This window comes from Bubalus bubalis, chromosome 3 (assembly GCF_019923935.1).
Source record: "Bubalus bubalis isolate 160015118507 breed Murrah chromosome 3, NDDB_SH_1, whole genome shotgun sequence".
Lineage (NCBI taxonomy): Eukaryota > Metazoa > Chordata > Mammalia > Artiodactyla > Bovidae > Bubalus > Bubalus bubalis.
The window spans coordinates 1,598,538-1,618,398 of record NC_059159.1 but is presented as its reverse complement, the minus strand read 5'-3'; the positions used below and the strand labels follow the sequence as shown (position 1 = coordinate 1,618,398).

The 19,861-nt window shown below is 56.3% G+C and overlaps 2 protein-coding genes across 9 annotated transcripts in view; one reads left to right on the top strand and one right to left on the bottom strand.

Moving 5' to 3' along the window:
* Nucleotides 1-815, top strand: part of WIPI1 (WD repeat domain, phosphoinositide interacting 1) — a 30,807-nt gene extending 29,992 nt beyond the window's left edge. The window contains exon 13 of the mRNA XM_006061897.4: nucleotides 337-815. Within this exon, the coding sequence (XP_006061959.2) occupies nucleotides 337-384 (48 nt within the window). The 3' untranslated portion in view covers nucleotides 385-815. The remainder of the gene's footprint in view (nucleotides 1-336) is intronic.
* Nucleotide 816: 1 nt separating this feature from the next.
* Nucleotides 817-19,861, bottom strand: part of ARSG (arylsulfatase G) — a 103,005-nt gene continuing 83,960 nt past the window's right edge. For 5 of the 8 annotated variants that reach the window (XM_006061898.4, XM_044938491.2, XM_025279349.3 and 2 more), the window contains 4 exons: nucleotides 14,513-14,621; nucleotides 9,472-9,592; nucleotides 4,575-4,665; nucleotides 817-1,754 (listed from right to left, as the gene is read on the bottom strand). In XM_006061898.4, coding sequence (XP_006061960.2) covers nucleotides 1,480-1,754; nucleotides 4,575-4,665; nucleotides 9,472-9,592; nucleotides 14,513-14,621 — 596 coding nt within the window. In that variant the 3' untranslated portion in view covers nucleotides 817-1,479. Of the gene's footprint in view, nucleotides 1,755-4,574; nucleotides 4,666-6,358; nucleotides 7,643-8,936; nucleotides 9,141-9,471; nucleotides 9,593-14,512; nucleotides 14,622-19,861 lie in introns of those variants that run through there. The other 3 variants (XR_003107621.3, XM_006061899.4, XM_006061902.4) reach the window with 3 other exon arrangements.

The following is a 19,861-nucleotide window of genomic DNA, read 5'->3' as shown; positions in this document are numbered from 1 at the left end:
CCACTCCAGTGTTCTTGCCTGGAGAATCCCATGGACAGAGGGGCCTGGTGGGCTGCAGTCTATGGGGGTCGCAAAGAGAGACAACCGAACATACAGACACTTGCACACACACACACACACACACACACACACACACACACACATATATATATTACAAATAGTATTTTTGCACCCAAAGAAGACAGGTGACCCCTGTGGCCACACGAGAGGGCCGGTCTGTGGACTGACGGATGGGGAACCTCCCCCGGCCCCGCGTGGACACTGACCCTACGGCACACCGCCCACCTGCCAGCACCCCCCAGAAAGGGTAAGGCCACTCTGTTTTGATTTCGGCAGATCACTTCGTGCCGTGGAGATCAGCAGGACAAAGCCACACCATCCTGACGGGCCGCAGGACCGCCCCAGTCAGGAGGTTCTGGAGCAAACGAGGAAGGTGGACGAGAGGCAGGCGGCTAAGTGAGCAGCCGGGGGGACAGAAGCCCCGGGACGCGGCTCTCAGCCGGCGGGCGCGGGGGCGGCGGGCGCGGGGCCGGCCTACACCCACATCCTGCCCTAGAAAGGCTGTCCCAGCCGCAGCGTCCACCGGAACGAACCATACCCATCGACAACCCGAACTTTACATGAACAAGGGCATCCTTTTGAACATGTATGCTGTGTATAAAATGTACCTATAGGAACACCTCTCGGAACTGTATTCCTTGTATGTGACTCAGAGAGGCTGTTGTAGCCAGGTAAAAGGTGTTTGCAGTGATCAGAATAAATCATTTATGACCTTTCAGTCCCATTTAGGACACTAATAAAATCATGGCAATGCACTTTTGAGGCTTTAAAATTTTACTTCTTTGTGGTTTGAGGAAGCAGGAAGAATTCCTAAAATCTACAAAGGACAGACATTTGCCTGTGGAAGGGATGGAGGGAGGTGGGGAGGCTTCTGTGGCTCTTCCGCTTGGAGACAAGCGGACCTACGTCAGGTCTGCGTCCACCCTGCCCCAGCGTCCCTGGGGGAGCCTCCCTGCCCGAAGCATCTCCGGTCTGCACCCCGCCTCCTGGTCGCAATCAGCACGGTCACAAGCTCCCAGGTGGTCTGCGGGCGCAGGAAAGGCGGGGCGGGGCTGCTGGAGACGCCAGAGGGCACGGGCCTCCGTTCAAAGGACCAGCAAAACTGGGTACATTTAAAAAAAGAAAAAGGAACTAAAGCGTATTGTGCGCTGCTCGGGGTCACGTCCTGTTCCAGGCAGGCATCTTCACGTCTCGCCTGGTCCTCCTTCAGCGTCAGCCTGCGAGTCCAGTTACATAACCGCCCAAGTTCAGAGGCTGGTCTGACTCCTGACTCGCTGTCTTTGCTCACAGCGCGGGCGCGGCGCGCTCTCAAACGGGGACGCAGAGCGGTGACTGCAAAACAGCTCTGAGCCTTGTCTTCAAAGCACACGGGGCCGCGGCGGGGGCAGGCACCCGCGGCGTCCTGGTACAGTGCGTCCCTCACGCGGCCCGGCAGCGGCAGGCAGGGCGGCGGGGGTCGCAGCAGGGGCGCACGGAGGGATCCTGGCTGTAATCCGCCCGCGAGACGCGGTCGCGGGCGATGTCGGCGAGGACGCCCGCGAGAGCCGCCGCGACCCTGGGCAGCACCGCCCGGTACTCCGCGCCGCCCCGGTCCAGGGGCGCGGCCTCCGCGAGGTCAGCTTCCAGGTCGAAGATGAGGGGGCGCTCGTGGTGCCGCTCGAGGCCGACGCTCCCGTCGCAGGCTCGGGCTCCGCCTGGGGAGGGGACGGCAGAGACCCCGTCAAGCCAGCGTCGGCCCGAGGTGTGCAGAGCACCCCGATGAATTCTGAGTGCTAACTGGAGTGAGCCCAGAACCGGCGTGCAGCGGAGAGACCGGTTCACCCACACAACAAGTCTGAAGGGCTCAGCAAGGAGGGGACGTGGAGCTCACAGAGTGAATGCTATTAAGCTAGACAGGCCTGATAAACACTTCGTGTTTTCCACCGAAGTCCTTAAACGTTCATGCTAGGAGCGAAGACTATGTCCCAGGATGGAGACATTTACCTAAGATTAAGGACAAAATTCAACAGAGCCCAGTTCTAACCAAGTATAAAAGCCAGCCTCCTCAAGTTTGAGATTAGGTGGTAATTAACAGCCCGTGAGGGGGTACCCTGGTGGCTGAGGGTAAAGAATCCCCTTTCCCGTGCAGAAGACTCGGGTGTGATCCCTGGATGGGGAAGATTGTCTGGAGAAGGTAATGGCAGCCCAGTCCAGTATTCTTGCTTGGAGAACCCCATGGACAGGAAATCCTGGTGGGCTAAGTCCACAGGGCCACAGAACAGACTCACACATAACAATGAATATAAACAACAGCCTAGTTCACCGAAAAATCTAAAATTGCGTCCTCAGCACAGGACACATACGTCTTTCTCCAGTCTAATGGAGCAGGTGTCAATTCATCTCAGCGCAAAGCAGGTTTAAGTCATTCGGATGCAGAGTTTCAAGGATGGGAAGCGAGAGAAGAAGGAATCAGAGCTCCCTCAGGCTGCGTCCTCTTTCATCCTGTTCACAGTTTTCACCCCATCTGTTGACATCTTCCTTCTCCCTTTGCTAACTCTCTTGGGAGCTGGGTGACTAGAGAAGAGCAGACCTCCCCTGGAGGTCATAATTCCTTTCTGACTGTGATCATTTCCAACAGTCTTATTACGTCGTATGATCTCGGCACTGTGGTGCCAAGGGCTTTCTGGCTGGGTTGCGACTTCTGAAATTAACTCAGCCTGGAGAAACCATACCTCTTCGATAGAGTAATGTAAGGGCTGTAATCGAGAGCTTCCCATCTGAAAGCATAACAAATATCTGAGTGGTTTGCATTTTAGGTCTCGGAAAGTACAACATTCCTGTGGCAGCTTTAATATTCCTCAAGTGATGAACTCAAAAGAACTGGTTTTGCTTTTATGACACATTTTCTTTGGGGTCACTTATTCATGCTCAAGGCAAATAATGTTTGTTCTTTATTATATAATTCTTTGGAAAGCTCTAACCTCAAATAACTGAATCAAACTGGAATCCATATCAGATCCCAGATTCGAGAGGGCTTTTTTTTTTTTTTTTTTTTTGCATGGGGTGGGGAGAGGTCTTGTTTTTCATTCATTACAAAAAGGTGTTAGAGTTCCTACCAGATCCAAGATTCTGTGCGAGGCACATCAAGAGGACAAAGATTAAAGAGCTTACAGAGTTGAGCTTGTGTTTAGACGCTCAGTCGTGTCCGACTCCTTGCGACCCCATGGACTGTAACCCACAAGACTTGCAGCAAGAATACTGGAGTGGATTGCCATTTCCTCCACCAGGGATGTTCCTAATCCAGGATCAAACCCATGATTCTTCTGTCTCCGGCATTGGCAGACAGGCTCCTTACCGCTAGCACCACTGGCCAGCTGAGTTTAGAGGGCTTAAAACTACTAGGAGAAATACAAGATGTACTTAAATAACTGGCATATATGGTAAAATGCGGTAAATATCAGAGTTCTCCATATCCTACCAGCTGGGAAGATGAAAAGGCATTCTGCCATCCAGGTGGCCTTAAAAGCTGAGAGGGATTTTAATCTGGAGGCCAAGGAGGGTCATTGCTCTTGGGGAACTAAGACTAGACAAGCACAGGACAGGCTTCCCTGGTGGTCCGGGGGAAAAGAGTCCGCCTGCCAATGCAGGGGGCACAGGTCTGGTCCCTGGTCCTCGAGGATCCCACATGCCGCAAGGCAAACAAGACCGTGTCCACAGTTACTGAAGCCCCTGTGCCCGAGAGCCCGCACTCCAGAACAAGAGAAGCCATCACGGTGAGAAGCCCGGCACCGCAAAGAACAGCAGCCCCTGCTCGCAGCAACTGCGAACGACCACGCATGCAGAGAGGACCCAGCACGGCCACAGGCAAATAAAACTGTTTTTAAAAGAAACGAAAATACAGGACGTCCCTGGTGGCCCAGGGGTTAAGACTCTTTGCTTCCACTAAAAGAGGTGTGGGTTTGATCCCCCGTTGGGGAACTAAGATCCCCATGCTCTGCAGCCAGAAAAAAAAAAAATGCAGGGACCCAGGATGGAGGGAATTTGAATTCAGTTGGAAGCAAGAAGCCACTGGAAGGTTTAAGAACCATCCCTGATCTGGTACCAGGTTTCTAAAATATGTTAACATTTAAGACACCCACAGGGTGAGCCAAGAAGTAGGAAACCTCAGTTTGCTAAACAGACCTTCTACAAACTACTACTTTCTGAAACAGTCTCTTGTCAGGCAAATTACACTTTAAAGTCTCTCCCAGCCTCCACTGAACATTCAGTCACACGGGCCCCACAAGCAGAACCACAGGGTGAAGCGTTTTTTCGCGGGAGAAAGAGCAGCGTGGACGCGCTGGGCCAGCTCCGAGCTGGCTGGGGAGCTCAGGGAAGAGTGGAAAGACCTTGCTTGTGTATTTGTGGGTGTGGCGGGGCCCCTGGGACCGGATCTGGGGGCGACGCCGTCAGAGATGCCGAGCGCGTCCCCTAAGGAGGGCACGCGCCCTCGCTGTGAGGCCTGGGTGGGGGTCCGTGGGGTGCCCCCTACTCACCGGTGACGTAGAAGGCCTTGTACCGCTCCAGGCGGACGGTCTGAAGCGCTCCGTCCTCTCCGGCAGCCCCGCTGTTGGGGTGGAACAGCACCTGGGGAGGGGGGACAGGGCTCCCTGGTGAAGCGCCCAACACCCTCCCTGGACAGCAGGAGCGTGCCTGTCGTGGTCCCTGCTCCCCATCACCACCGAGCCCACCCCGCCCCAAACACAGCAGACACAGGCCTCCGGTCCACGGCCTACTCCCGGGAGCCTAAGCGGGCGGCGCTTCTCTGGGTCAGTTCATCCGAGTGGGTCACAGGTCTGGCTGGATTCCAAGCCCAGAACTAGCCAGGTCATCTGCAGGGTCTGGTGCAAAATGCAGATGAGAGAAACCTTGTCCCCAAATCAAGAATTTCAATGGTCAGCACAAAGGATTATGTTCATTACCCTGTGATAAACCGTGATGGAGAAGAATATGAAAGTAATGTACACATATGTATAATTGGGTCACTTTGCAGGAGAAATTAACACAGTGTTGTAACCAACTCTACTTCAGTATTTTTTTATGATTTCATTTTAATTTATCTATTTGGTTGCCCCAGGTCTTAGCTGGGGCACGTGGGATCTAGTTCCCTGACCAGGGATCAAACCCCGGCCCCCTGCACTGGGAGCAGAGTCTTAGCCACTCTTCCACCAGGGAGTCCCCTAAAATAAAATTTTAAAAATAACTATTTTATTTTACTTACTACCCCCGGCCCCCAAATTACAGTTTTCAAGATGGCCAGGGCATGCCAGGGGCATGGGTTCAATACCTAGGGCAGGGTTGTGGAGTTGGGGGCTAAATTCCACAGGCCACAGGGTATGGTTCCCCCTACCCTGCCAAAGAAAAAAGAATCGCCCTCCAGGATGGAGAGACCCAGAATGGAGTTCAGGGTTCCCAAGGGCAAGGTCTGGTAGGAAATAAATGACCAGCATCCTTGGAAAGCTGGGGGCTTTGGGCTGGAAGTGTGAGACCGCCCTGCTATGAATCATGACCGATATATATCGCTGGAAAGGCGCTTATGTGATTCAAAGTTTCCATGGAGCTAAAAAAAAAAAATGAGAAACATCTGTTGGAGCGGTAAACAGCTGTCCCCCCGTTTCCCGGCCCTGAGCGGCTGCCAGCGAGGGTGGCGCCCCCCCAACACCTGCCACTTCCGGGCTCTCGTGACAGCGCCCGCGATCCCGGCGGCGTGATGACAACGGCCCCGTCCAAACAGGAAGAGGGCGTAACTCAGAACCCTCAGCCCTTCCAGCCCAAGGAAGCCAAGCCTCCACCGCAGGAGGCTGTGTTGTTTCCTTCTGGAGAGGACCGGAAGTGGGGGGTGGGTGCCTGGAAAGTGGAGCTTTCTATTGTCAGCGGAGCTGCAACGGTACTCAGACACCCAGGAGATGGGAGCCCTGGTCTGTGGGATAGAATCCTTGACACCGTGTGACTCTCAGTAACAGAAGCACCGCAAGGGCGGACTGCCGACGGCAGGATGTTTACTCGCGTTGCCAGGCGCCGCTTCCGAAATCCAAGAGGAAGCGGAGTGGCTCGCCCTCAGGCCCGTGGATGGGCTTGGAGAACTCTGTACGCGCCCTGCTCTCGCCTCTGAGCCGACCGACCATGGCGTTCTTGTTTATATCAACAGAGGAAGGAGGCTGGCGAATTTACACACGAATCACAGCTGGAGACATTTCCTCCCCAGGGGACACGCAGTCCCAATTTCAAAGATAACTTTATCTTATGCAAACACATGCATCTTCTTGGTGGCTTTTCTTACCTGTTGGGTTTATTCTATCCAATCGCCATTTTTCAAGCGGGAGGCATCTCCTTACTTTAAGCCCTGGGGGCCGGTGCCTAGGTGACATCCCCAGAAAGCCTGGAGGGCTCCCAGCCCTTCGGGTGCGGGCGTGCAGACCCCCATCTCCGAAAGCGGTCAGCCTTGTGCCAGCCGCTCTGGACAGCATCTCTGACCACTAGGGGCCTCTCTTCTCCTTAAGAGAGGTGATCAGTGGTCCAGAGACTAAGGACTTAACTGCTTCTCCGACATGTGGTCTCCAGGGATGGCTGGGCACTGGGTCACCACACGGCCCCAGGTTGGTCAGGGCAGAGCAGGTGATGAGCTGCTACGGAAGCCTTCCGTTGGCTGACAGTTCTCGGGCTTGGACGTGTCAGCCTGGGGCAGGGATAAGACGTGACCAGCCGTGATGCTGCAACTTCCAGCTTCCAGCCGGGAGCCAGGCGAGCCCTGAGTGGGACCTGTGCGCCCCCCTGCCCGCCCCACCTCACTGCTCCCCAACTCCCCGCTCCCCTTCCCTGCTGCGGCTGCCCTCGGTGCCTGGACACAGACCCCCGCACCCCCGGACTGCAGGGTGCGCAGGAACGCACAGCATAGAGTCAGCAGCCATGGTTTTGAACATCACAGACAAGACGGCCCTGGCTGTCCGCGAAGTGGGCGGTGAGACCGCTCCGCCGGAAAACCCACAGCCCAGCATCTGCTCTCATCGCAGGGCCCAGGGGGCGGGGCCACGGTGCACACAGCCCCACGTTGCTTCAGCTCACTCACTTGCCGTTGCCATTACCTGTTTGCAAAACGGAAGCACCCAACGGCTGAGGCGTTTTGCATAGTTTTGAGATGACAATCTAGGGGTTCCTTCGAGCTTCTTGAAACTGGAATGGTTTTCTAAACCAACCCATACCAGAACCTTGTAAGCCCAGAATATAGCTGAGGGTGAACACAATTGTGTTTATTAAAACATACATGTGTATGCTGTGGGAGTGAATGAATATATTCTGCATGTTAAGGAATGTTCCAAACAGGTGGAAACGTTTAAATCTAACCTTTAAGGCTGTCATGTGCCACTGGATGTCCCAGAATGTCTCACGCAGTGCCTTGCCCGTGATACTCAGTAAGTGATTACTGAATATGGAAAAATACACACGTGCATGTGTGTGTGTAAACACATGTATGTGTACACACATCTTTATCATCACTCCTATGTTTCCCTCCTGGTCTTCCATCAGCAACTTCGAGAGGATTTACAATCGTTTCTCTGGGGGCCAACTAGGAAAGACCAAGGTGGGGCTCATGGTGAGAACCCTCCTGCCACCCCAGGAAATAAAAGAGACTCAGGTTTGATCCCCTGGAGGAGGGCATGGCAGCCCACTCTACTGTTCTTGTCTGGAGAATCCCATGGACAGAGAAACCTGGCAGGCTACAGTCCATGGGAGAGCAAAGAGTCAGACACGACTGAAGCGACTTAGCACACACTCGGAAAAGACCAAGGCCAAATCCAGGGCCAGCAGCAAGCTATGCTGACCTCTCAGGTGTCTTTACTAACACTGCAGGAGTCTAGTCCTTGGGGGGGCCGGGCCCACGGGAGACACACCCTAAAAGTTCCCGCAGAGCTCCTGGTGAGCGGTAAGGCGTGGCTGTTCCCCTCAGGTCACAGGGTGCCATCAGCCCCACTCCAGCTGTGACCCCACCCATCACCCGTCCCCACAAAACCCCAAACAGAGCTGTGGCTTTTATCAGGCCGTCCTGCCGGGTCCCTGGGGCCTACGTTAGTCACCACGCAGCCCTGAAGAGGGGCCCCCGTGAGTTTGCGGAAAGAGGCAGCCTGAGAAAGCAGGTCTCCGCCGGCTGCAGGCGGAAGTTCTGCGCCCAGGAGCCGGCTCCCACGGGCGCTGGGACCGTGTTGAGGAGCCAGCATCGAAGTTTCCTGGTGACCTCAGTCACCCTCCTGGACACTCGGGAGCATCTCTCCGCTGACGCAGTCGACAACCCCCCAGGGCCACGTACCGCCAGCTCCCAGCCCAGGGGCGGAAGCCACCTTCCAGCATAGCTGTCCTGGGTGGGGGCAGGGAGCAGGGTTGGGCCTGGCAGGGTCTGCAGCTTGGGAAGTGGGGGCGGTGGGGGGGATCAGACTGGCTGGGAGGAGCTGTTCTGCCCCAGGGGCCAGCCTGGGCCTCCAGGGAGGAGCCCAGGGCCCACTCTGACCAGTGCACCGGCAGAGGGGCAGGGCACCTTCAGGAACTGCCCCAGGACATTCGACTCACTTCCCTGTGACTCTGGGGAGGCCAGAAATAGACGCTTTGATGTGCAGGTCCCTAACTGGGAAGCCAGGCCCGGATCCCACCCGCCTCCTTCCCTCCTCCCACTTCCTCTTCCTTTTGGCAAAAGTAAAACAGAGAGAGAGACAGCCACCAAATGCTTCCGGGAACACCAGAGAGGGGCCTGGGGGCTGAAGGGCTGTGTGCACTGAGCACTCTAGGAGCCGGGAGAGGTCAGGGGCCCCGACCCCCAGGACATCATCCATCCATCCGCTCACTCATTCATCCATCCCGTTAGTCATCCAGTCATTCACTCAGTTCTCATTTATTGCATGCTGGCTGGGTGCCAGACCCCGTGTTAAGCGTACTGAGAATTCCACGATGAGATTCCTGCCCTGGGGGAGCTTTCGTTCTGGTGGGGTCAGTGGAGGGGGGAGGCAGGGAGCCCCATGATGCACAATGCAGACACTGCTCACACATCCCATCCAGCTAAAACCTGTGCCTTCTGCCTACGTCATGTCAGAAAATTAAATGATGGTGAGGAAAAAAAAAATTATTTGTTACAGGGAATATGTACCCACGGACACCCGCCCTAGGCTAAACTGCTACCTAGAAATCTGGGTGATGAGCTGGACTGACTCAGGAAGCAGAGCAGGGAGTGGGAAGAGGTTCCTCTCAAAGGAGTCCCCCTCCCCGGGGTCTGACACGCTGGACCTCCAGCGGCCACTGGCGGGCATCTTCTGAGGACGGGTCTGTCTGCACCCAAACAGGCAGACCCCGATGGGGGCAGCAGGCCAGCCTCCGGACGAGCCCGGGAGGACACGCACCTCCTCCACTTACCCTGTGTCCCATCTGCGCCCGGCCGAACAGCACCTGCGAGACATCCAGACCATCAAAGCGTCGGCCTCGGGGCAGGGGGGCCCCGGCCAGGGCCAGCACGGTGGGGAAGATGTCCAGCACGCTGCGGGAAGACCAGGATGAGTCAGTCCCAGTGTCCCCAGGCCCTCTGCCTGGTCATCCTGGGGCAAGACCCGCCTGGACGGCCCCCAGCACGGGCCGTCCTCTGCCCGGGATTCAGTCCCTGGGTCAGGAAGATCCCCTGGAGGAGGAAGTGGCAACCCGCTCCAGTCTTCTTGCCTGCAGAGTCCCATGGACAGAGGAGCCTGGCGGCTACAGTCCACGGGGTCGTAAAGAGTCGGACACGACCAAGCGACTGAACATCAAGTGCAGAGCGCAGGGAACTCTACTCCATACTCTGCAACAGCCCAGACAGGAAAAGCCTCTAAAGAGGGACTCGATGTGACAGAGGACGAGATGGCTGGATGGCATCACCGGCTCAATGGGCATGAGTTTGAGTAAACTCCAGGAGTTGGTGATGGACAGGGAGGCCCAGCGTGCTGCAGTCCATGGGGTCGCAAAGAGTCGGACACGACCGAGCAGCGGAGCTGAACTGAACTGATGCGCATGTATAACAGTCACTTTGCTGTACGGCAGAAACTGACACAGCATTAGACTCCAGTAAAAATTCATTTTTAAAAATAAATAAAAAGAGAACTAAGAGGCTCTACCTGTCACCACCTAGGCCACCACCGCCCGCCGAGCGGGAGCAGTGTGTGACCAGCATCTGCAGGGGAATGTTCACTTCATTTCCCTCCCTGGGTCTCCATGTTGCAAATGGCTCGCTTGTGTTTAGAACATGGTCACCGGTGACACTTCCCATCCCCTTTCATTCAGCCGTTTTATTCCTTTTACAAACTAGTCCATGTTTGGGGGCGGGGGGGGTGCTCATTCGTGTTGGACTCTTTTCGACCCCATGGACTGTAGCCCGCCAGGCTCCTCTGTCCATGGGATTTCCCAGGCAAGAATACTGGAGCAGGTCGCCATTTCTTCCTCCAGAAGATCTTCCTGACTCAGGAATTGAACCCACGTCTCTTGCATCTCCTGCATTGGCAGGCGGCTTCTTTACCGCGTGGGCCACCTGGGAAGCCCTGGTCTGTGCTGAGGGCAGGAGAAAAGGTAACGCCCAGCAACGTGAAGGAGCACCGCACCCACAGCCCCTCCACCTGAAGGCAGCCACAACGGCGGGTGTTCCTAGTCTGAGTTTCTCTGAAGTCACATGCTACCATTTGCCTCCACACCGGGGCACATCTCCCTCCTGCATTCTGGTCAGAAAAAAAAAGTTCCAGCAGGAACAGAGCTGTGAATCTGAGAGCCAGGCCCACCAAGAGTCGGTGGGACTCTATGGAGACCCAAGGGCCCGGCCACATGAGGCTGGACGTCCCTGGGAGAGGATGGGCTCCGGCTTCCCCAACCCAGGGTCTGGGGGGGAGCCTCACCCCCCAGGAAGGGGTCTCAGAAGGGACCCGGCAGGCCATCCTCCCAGCAAACATCCTCCCCTCCTCTGGCCCAGGGCTCCGCCCACAGCAGACCCTCCCCCTTGACTGGGAACAGGGGTCTCTGCTCTCCCTTTGGCTTCCAGAGTCCAAGGGGCTGGCGGCTTATCTCCCGAAATGCCCCTTCCAGGAGCTGGCACCCCACACACGTGCAGAGGCAGGAAGGGCAGCAAGCCCTCATGGAGTACGGAGCAGTCCAGAAGCCAGTCCAGAGTAGGGGGTGGGGAGGGGGTGAGGGAGGGGATGGGGGAGGCTGCTTCCTAGAAGTGAGGACATGACCTCGGGGCAGGTGTGATCTGCAGGCAGGCAGTGAGAAGTGGGGGGCTCTGGTGGGTCGGTTGGGGTGCACAGGCCTGAACTCTGGGTCTAGAGTGAGGGAGGGGCTGGCAGAACCCCTCTGAACTGTGGAGAAGTGGGAACCAGCCCAGGGCATGGGGAGCATGCTCTTCAGCCTCTCTTAGTTGCCATCCGTCCCGCGTGGGGTTCACTCACGTTACCCCCGGGGGAATCTAGGTGCCCCCATTCCTGGCCCAGGTCCCGTGGGGGAGGCTGGAGAGGCTGCAGCTCCCCCAGCACCCCCAGGTCCCCCTGGGAGACCAGCAGTTCCATCAGCACCTTCCAGGGAGCAGAGCACGACCAGAGCACCAGGAAAACCCAACACCAAAGCGCGCACGTCGCTGACCGAGCAGAACGCAGCCCGGAGTGGGGTTGTCCGGACCACCCATTCCCCCGGAGCCCGCTGCCAGACACAGCAACAGGGACGGGGTCTTGAAAGGGGAGGCGTGGCTGGGCCTTGCGGGGCAGGGTGGCACCCAGCCCATGGGACCCCCTGAAGGGCACTGCCTGCTGTGGCCCCTTCTTCTGGACCCGGAGACAGCTGCGCCCCTGCACGCAGCCTGCCTTTCCCATCTGGGGAGACAGCCGTGGACCCGGAGACAGCTGTGCCCCTGCACGCAGCCTGCCTTTCCCATCTGGGGAGACAGCCATGGACCCGGAGACAGCTGTGCCCCTGCACGCAGCCTGCCCTTCCCATCTGGGGAGACAGCCGCAGCCCCTCACCCGGGGCACTATCCGCTCTCCTGGCAAAACAGGCCCTTAGCTGTTTTTCACATGAGGTTATTTCACGTCCTTCCTGCCCCGATCGTTGCTGTGGACTTGGCCCAGGAGTCCCCATGAGAGTGGTCCTCGGTTCCGGACAGAGGAGATGTGGCTCCCAGCTCAGGTGCGAGCAGACCCACCCCTTTCTGCACACAACCCAGGGCATCGCATGAGAGCTCAGACTCAACCGGCATGAGTCTGTCCTCCCAGGGGGCTCATGGAGCTGCCGCAGGACGTCCCGGTTGTCACAGCTGGGGCTGGGGGAGCCGTTGGCATCTAGAGACATCCTCAAATGCCTGGGACACCCTCCACCATAGAGAACGGTCCGGCCCCAAATGTCAACAGCACCAAGGTCGAGAGACCCTGATTCAGAGCTTTAGGGTCAGACCACAGGACCCTTTCGACGTGTGCTGCCAAGCCCTGCCCTCCCCAAGGGACATCGGCTCCAAAACAGCAGGAGCTTTCGGTCTGCTGCTGCTGCTGCTGCTAAGTCGCGTCAGTCGTGTCTGACTCTGTGCGATGCCACAGACGGCAGCCCACCAGGACCTCTGTCCCTGGGATTCTCCAGGCAAGAATACTGGAGTGGGTTGCCATTTCCTTCTCCATCGGTCAGATGAGCCTGTTCCAACATCCGGTCCCTGGAGCCATGCCTGATCCATCCTGGACACAATGATCCATCTTCATTGAAGAATTTTATGCTTTGGTTTTGGGCACGGGGGATCCTAGCTCCCCGACCAGGGATCGAACCTGTGCCGCCTGCATTGGAAGGCAAAGGCTTAACCACTGGACCGCCAGGGAGGTCCCCAAGACAGGCTTCCTTGGGACACTCACCAGCGAGCCCCTGAGTCAGCTGTCACCTCTGAAGCCTGAACTAATGAGCACAGGGATGCTGCTCCATCGTGGCATGGTGACCGACGGTAGGCACAGACGCCATTCTCAACCGACAACAGCGTGCTTGGCTCCTGGTGACGTCACCTGCGAGGTGGCTGAGTTCCCTGTGCACGTCCACCCCAGCCTGTGAACCCCTGGCCTGACTGCAGTGAGTCAGGCCCAGGAAAAGCAGCCCGCCTGGCCCACTTCCCGGCCAGCCTGATGTCACAAACTCCAGCCCGAGTTGCTGTTGTTACACCTGCTGGGCAGCCCCCTCCCCAACGGTACTGGGCTGACCACGGGCTCCTGGGGGCCCAGAGGGTGCCAGGGACAGGGCCTGGCCACCTGCTGCTCTGGCATCACGGCTGGTTACCCTTCCGACCCCTGGCTTCAAGCTCCGCCCCCCCCCACCCCCCTGCTGAAGGACACCAGTGAGACGTGCACTCCTCCCCTGGGCTGCGCTCTCTAGTCCAGAACCCAACTTGGTTGACGGCGAAAGACCTTTGGAACTAGAAAATTAGTCTTTAACTAGAACAAAGCCTCTGAGCGCGTGAGCAAGCACCTGGCGCCCCTGCCCATGGGGCAGACCATGAGGAGGACGCCCCCCTAGTCAGGAGTCAGGGCCGCGTGGCGTTGCGTTCAGGATGTTCACCACGGCTGAGCTCTGTGCCAGGACGTGGCCTCTGGGTCAGCCTCAATAAGGAGATCGGCGTGATCTGACATGTGATCACGCTGACAGTTGTCCTTCGAAGAAAGGGGCACTTCTTTTTGGAGCTTCTTAGGCAGAGGCAGGAAGAAGGTCCTGAGCCAAGGATTCAGCCTTTCCTCCCCAGCCAGGGGGACCCTCCTTCCCTCTCTCTCCCCTCCAGGGCACGTGAACGCTTAGACCCCTTTCTCAGGGCCATCCATCTGAGTGACCCCCCTCAGACACCTGCCCTACCCCCAAGGGGGGAATCATCCGGGTTCAGTGATCTGTTCTCCCCCGTTCCCTACCACCAGCTGGCATGAGTACATGCTAAGTCATTTCAGTCATGTCCGACTATTTGCGACCCCATGGACCTTAGCCTGCCAGGCTCCTCTGTCCATGGGATTCTCTAGGCAAGAAGCCTGGAGTGGGTTGCCATTTCCTTCTCCAGAGGATCTTCCTGACCCAGGGATCGAACCCAGGTCTCCCGCATTGCACGCACATTCCTTCCCGTCTGAGCCACCAGGGGAGTTTAGCCCAAGGAAAGTGGCGATGACGCTGCTGCAGACACCACTGCAGCCAGGCTGGTGGCCGTGCAGCCCGCCCGCCGCCCTCTTCCCAGAGACGGTCTCCCCGGAGGAGGGCCTGAAGAGCCCCCTGTGCTTTAAGGAGCACACAGGCTGGCCTGCACACAGCTCCGCGCAGCTGCAGTCTGAGTCTGGGAAGGCCCTGTGGATGCCTGCCCAGGGTCGGCAAGGGGGAGGTCTCCAGCCACCCGAGCACACGCCTTCTCCTTACATCTCAAGGAAACTGGGTCGGGGCAGGGGGGTCATACCTCAGCAGAGCTGCGCTGGTCACGTTGACGGGGACCCTGCCAGGCCAGTACGCCACGGCCGGGACGCGGTGCCCTCCTTCCCAGGTGGTCTGCTTGGCAGGACTTCCCCCTGCGAGACAAGGTGGCAGTCGGTTCTCTGGGAAGAGCAGGCCTTCCTGACGGGGATGCTCTGAGAGCTCCCGATAATTCCAGCAAAGGCCCGACTTCCCTTGGTAATCAGCCATTTTTATTCACCTAGTTAATCTCTTTCAATGTGTGTATATGTTCAGTCGCTTGGTTGCGTCCGACTCTTGCAACCCCATGGACTGTAGCCTGCCAAGCTACAGCGTTCTCCGGCGAGAACACCGGAGTGGGTGGCCATTTCCTTCTCCAGGGGACCTCCCCGACCCAGGGATCAAACCCACGTCTCCTGCGTTGGCAGGCAGATCCTTTACTCGCTGAGCCACCTGGGAAGTCCAATCTCCTTCAATACGTGCTTTTATATTACTGGATAAAGGTGTAAATCGCTGCCTCTGTCCCTCGTTACGGAATCACGTCACCTAATTCCCTCACTCCACGTACGACCATCAGCTTGCCTGGCTTCTTTACTGTCTGGCTTCCTGAGCACCTGCACAGCACGACCCTGCAAACATCCCGTGTGCCTGAGACAGTGAAGTGAAAGAGAGTGAAGTCGCTTGGTCGTGTCTGACTCTTTGCGACCCCAGGGACTGTAGCCCACCAGGCTTCTCTGTCCATGCGATTCTCCAGGCAAGAGTACTGGAGTGGGTTACCATTTCCTTCTCCAGGGGATCTTGTCGTGTCTGACTCTTTGCGACCCCGGGGACTGTAGCCCACCAGGCTTCTCCATCCATGCGATTCTCCAGGCAAGAGTACTAGACTGGGTTACCATTTCCTTCTCCAGGGGATCTTGTCGTGTCTGACTCTTTGCGACCCCGGGGACTGTAGCCCACCAGGCTTCTCCGTCCATGCGATTCTCCAGGCAAGAGTACTAGAATGGGTTACCATTTTCTTCTCCAGGGGATCTGCCCGACTCAGGGACTGAACCCGGGTCTCCCTCATTGGAGGCAGACGCTTTAACCTCTGAGCCACCAGGGAACACAGGTGAGACACAGCAGACGCTCAACAAATACCCGTCAAACAAACGCGTGAAGGAATGTGTCTTCCTACAGGTCCTGCTGCTGCTGCCAAGTCGCTCCAGTCGTGTCCGACCCTGTGCGACCCCATAGACGGCAGCCCACCAGGCTCCCCCGTCCCTGGGATTCTCCAGGCAAGAACACTGGAGTGGGTTGCCATTTCCTTCTCCAACAGGTCATGGGAAATAAACAGGATGGGAAACAAAATTATTTGACTAAAGGCAGAAACTCCCCCCAGCTATTTGATCTGTCTGATGCCAACAACTGACCTGGCATAGATTTTGTTGTATTTTCCCTTTGCCTCACTTTTCCTCCCCCTTTTGTCTGCCTTTATTTTTGAATGAATGAGCTGTTCCAATGTTGTGGAGACAGCATTCATAATAGCTCTGACCTCTTACTTCTTTCAGGGAGGTAAGAACAATCTATGTGCAATCTACGAATTTCCACTGGGTAATTAAAGGAATTCTTTTCGTAACTACCGAGTCAAAAGTGACCAGCAGTGTAACGGTGACCAGCAGGCTGGAAGGGATGAGGTCATGCCTTATGGAAACATCCTGAATACATGTCGCGTTGAATTAGCCATGACCATCCCCACCACTCCCACACACGCCCCGACTTCAGCCCAGCTGAGCCAGGAATTCCACACGGTTAGCGTGTCAGAGGCCTTCCAAGGCGAAGGCTGTGTGTGCCTCACACAGGCCGCGGTCATGCGACGGCCTTATGTTTGGCTGCCGTAAACAGGGGTGGGGGGAGAAGCCCAGGCTGCCGGCGCTCTGCAGCGCCCATCCCGCAGCGAAGGCAACCTTTGAAGTCCCGGGCCAGCTCCCAACACCGGAAGTGCCCAGCATTCTTGGAATTTTCTCATAACCAGCTCTGGAGTCCCCCCAAGTGTTGAAGTAAGAAACAAAACACGCACCAACTCGCGTCCGTGTGGACAGTTCCTGTGTAGGGGTGTGGGGCTCTCGGAACCAAGTGGGCCGGGTGGGAAACTCTGTGGCCTGGCCTGGGGTGTCTCAAGCATCTGGCCGCCATCCAGAGTCCCGCTGCCCAGAGGGGCCCAGAGCCCCCTGCCATTATTCACGCACATGCAGCAGAGAATCCGGCGCTGCTGGGGCATAAATCACACTCCCACGTGGCTGCGGAATGCATGACTTATGCCTCTGCTCTGGGCCAAGAGAGGGTGGGAGCATCGCACACGCACAAGCCCTGCACACATTCGCCCCCCACCCATGAGGGGCGTTTCTAGGGACGCTTGGGAAATAGGTGGGTGAGAATATGGAGTCCATTTATTTGCAAGTCCATGGAACACAGTATCCCGATGAACTTGCTTAGCCTCTGAGGCCAGATGCTAAGGAAAAGTGAAGGCTTCAATTCCAAGAAACCAGTCAATGGTTCTGCAGGTCAACCAGAAGGCCCAAGATGGGGATTTGCACTGTGATGGGACTGTGGGCATCAGAGTCAGCACCAGAGTTGCATCTCTGCCTCCAAGACATTTCCAGAAGGGCACCCCAGCCCCTGGGCCTCTCAGGTAGCACCAGGGGTAAAGAACCCGCCTGCCAATGCGAGAGATGCAAGAGACATGGTTTCGGCGCCTGGGTCGGGAAGATCCCTGGGAGGAGGGCATGGCAACCCTCTCCAGTGTTCTTGCCTGGAGAATCCCATGGACAGAGGAGCCTGGCTACAGTCCATGGGGCAGCAAAGAGTCAGACACAACAGCATACGCCACACACACACACACACACACACACACTGGCCCGTAATTAGTGAATCTGCTAATGGGCCCTCACCACTAGGGGTTCTTCTCATCTGCCATAGTCTTCTGTATTCTTCTTTTTCAGATGATTAACTTCCCTTCTTCTTTTTCAGAGAAAAATATGTCAATGTGTTTGCCTTATTTCAGCAGCGAGTTGAAAGCTGGAGAGGTGAGGAGGGATTCGGCCAGTTCTAAAACGTGTACACATCAACAGAGCAGACAGCCACCTGCAAAGATTAGGAATCAGTACAAGAGAGGAGAAGGCTGGCTGGGAGGAGCCTCTTGGTGTGGACACTTGCCGGGGGGTGGGGGGCAAACCCCCATCTATGTTTTGAAGACTAGCCTGCTGATACCTGTCTGTGCCCCAGCTTCTGGCTTTACCAGAAAGACACACTGATATATTGCAGCCATGCCCACAAGCCTCGTACTTGAAAGGAACTTATCTCAAGAGTCCAGAGTACAGGTAAGCAATTATAAATATATATATATATATATATGTATACACACCCACATCTTCTTGCTCCAGATTCCAGTATCCAGCATCTTGTCAGCACTGCGAGCGGCGGACCGACTTTGAAAGGTCCGACTGGCACTGTCGGTGGGTCCCCAGGGCTGATGCCTGAGAGCCAAGCCTCTGATCATCAGAAACACCTGCCGTGTGTGCTGTGCTTGATCTGCACCAGCAAACACGGAAATCCACAGTAGCCAGCCCTGGTCCCCTGATACTCTTCAGCCACTCCTGCTCCTGCTAATGGGGCCTCATCTTGCGCTTAACACAGTCATAGCCGTGCTAGTGGTAAAGAAGTCACCTGCCAAGGCAGGAGACGTAAGAGACGCGGGTTCGGTCCCTCGGTTGGGAAGGTCCCCTGGAGGAGGGCCTGGCAACCCACTCCAGTGTTCTTGCCTGGAGAATCCCATGGACAGAGGAGCCTGGCGGGCTACAGTCCATGGGGTCGCAGAGTTGGAGATGACGGAAGCGACTTGGGACATATACACTAGTAACAGTAATTTCTCCACTTAACTGAGCCTCCCCGAAGCACAGAGTTGAGCGCGCCTGCATGCAGCATTGAGGACTTCCCTGAACGGTCTCCCTTAACCCTTAGGGCAACTTTCTGAGCTGAGCACTGTGACTCTTCATTGTTCAGAGGCAGACGTCAAAGCTCAGAGAGGTTAAATAATTTGCCCAAGGTCACACAGCAAGGAAACAGTCAAGTCGGGATTTGAGTCCAAGGCTGACTACACGGCCGGCACCCTCCATCATTAAGAGCTCCTAGGACCTTCTCAGACTGTGGTTCCCATCCCTGTATGCAGACTCGAGTCACTAGGGGAGCTTTGGAGAAATACTCATGCAAAGGTCCATTTCCCAGAAATTTTGAGTTAATTGACCTGAGCTGGGGTCCAGACACCAGGAAAGCCCTGTAAAGCTCTCCTGGTGAGTTCACGTAGAGCGTGCCAGTTCCAGGGCAGTAAGAAAGGGTACATGATGTGTCTCAAAACTACCCAGCGTGTCTAATGACAGGTTTCAGGCGGCCTGCGCCTTCGTGCCTTAACCCCCTGAGAACAAATGCAACCTTCTCCCTTCTCCATTGCAGTGAGTAAGAGCAACAGTTGAGTCCAGCCCATAAAGTAAAATGTGCAGTTTCTAATTTCAAAAGCTCTTTGTTCGTGGACAGCAACCTTCACACTTGGACCAGTCGCACTGGCAGAGCCAAAGCATCCGTCGAATTTGGCTTTCTGCTGAGAAACCACGTCTGACAGCCATGAGAATGCATTTCGAGGCACTTGGGGTTGGTTATGACTCTAATTAAGGCAGAACCTCTTACTTAAAGCAATAAATATTTAGCCTCAGCAACCAAAATATAAACAGAAGCATGATTCATGAGTGTGCTTACTTCTTCCTCCCTGGCTGTGCAAGGAGAGGCCGTTCTGAGATGCGTGGAGGAAGCCCCACCACGGTCCATGTTCAGACACACGGGCGCTTCCCAGAAAGGGTCCCTCCCAAACGCCACGGCTCCCTGAGTCAGAAGGGCAGGGCTGCTCGCAGAGGCTGGCAAGCCTCTCAGCACACGGAGCCGCCAAAGGACCCCTGGAGATGCTGGTTTTACAAGTCTCGGGTGGGGCTGTCATTCCAGGTCACTCTGACAGCAGTCTCTGGGGACCAGAGGCTCAGAAAAAGCAGTAAGGTAAACAGGAGAAGGCCTTCTCGTCGTGAGACCTCAGGCGGCACGCGGGATCTGAGTTCTCCCACCAGGGATCGAACTCACGGCCCCTGCATCGCAAGTGCAGAGTTTTAACCGCTGGACCACCAGGGACGTCCAGGCAGAAATCTTAACGTACCTCTGTCTCCTCCTCCTCAGTTTTGAAGGGGGAAAGCGACTGTCATGGTCTCATGGGACACTGGAAAGTTGACGTCAGACAATGTATATAAAGTTCTGAGCAAGGCCCTCAGGCACAGTGCCTGCC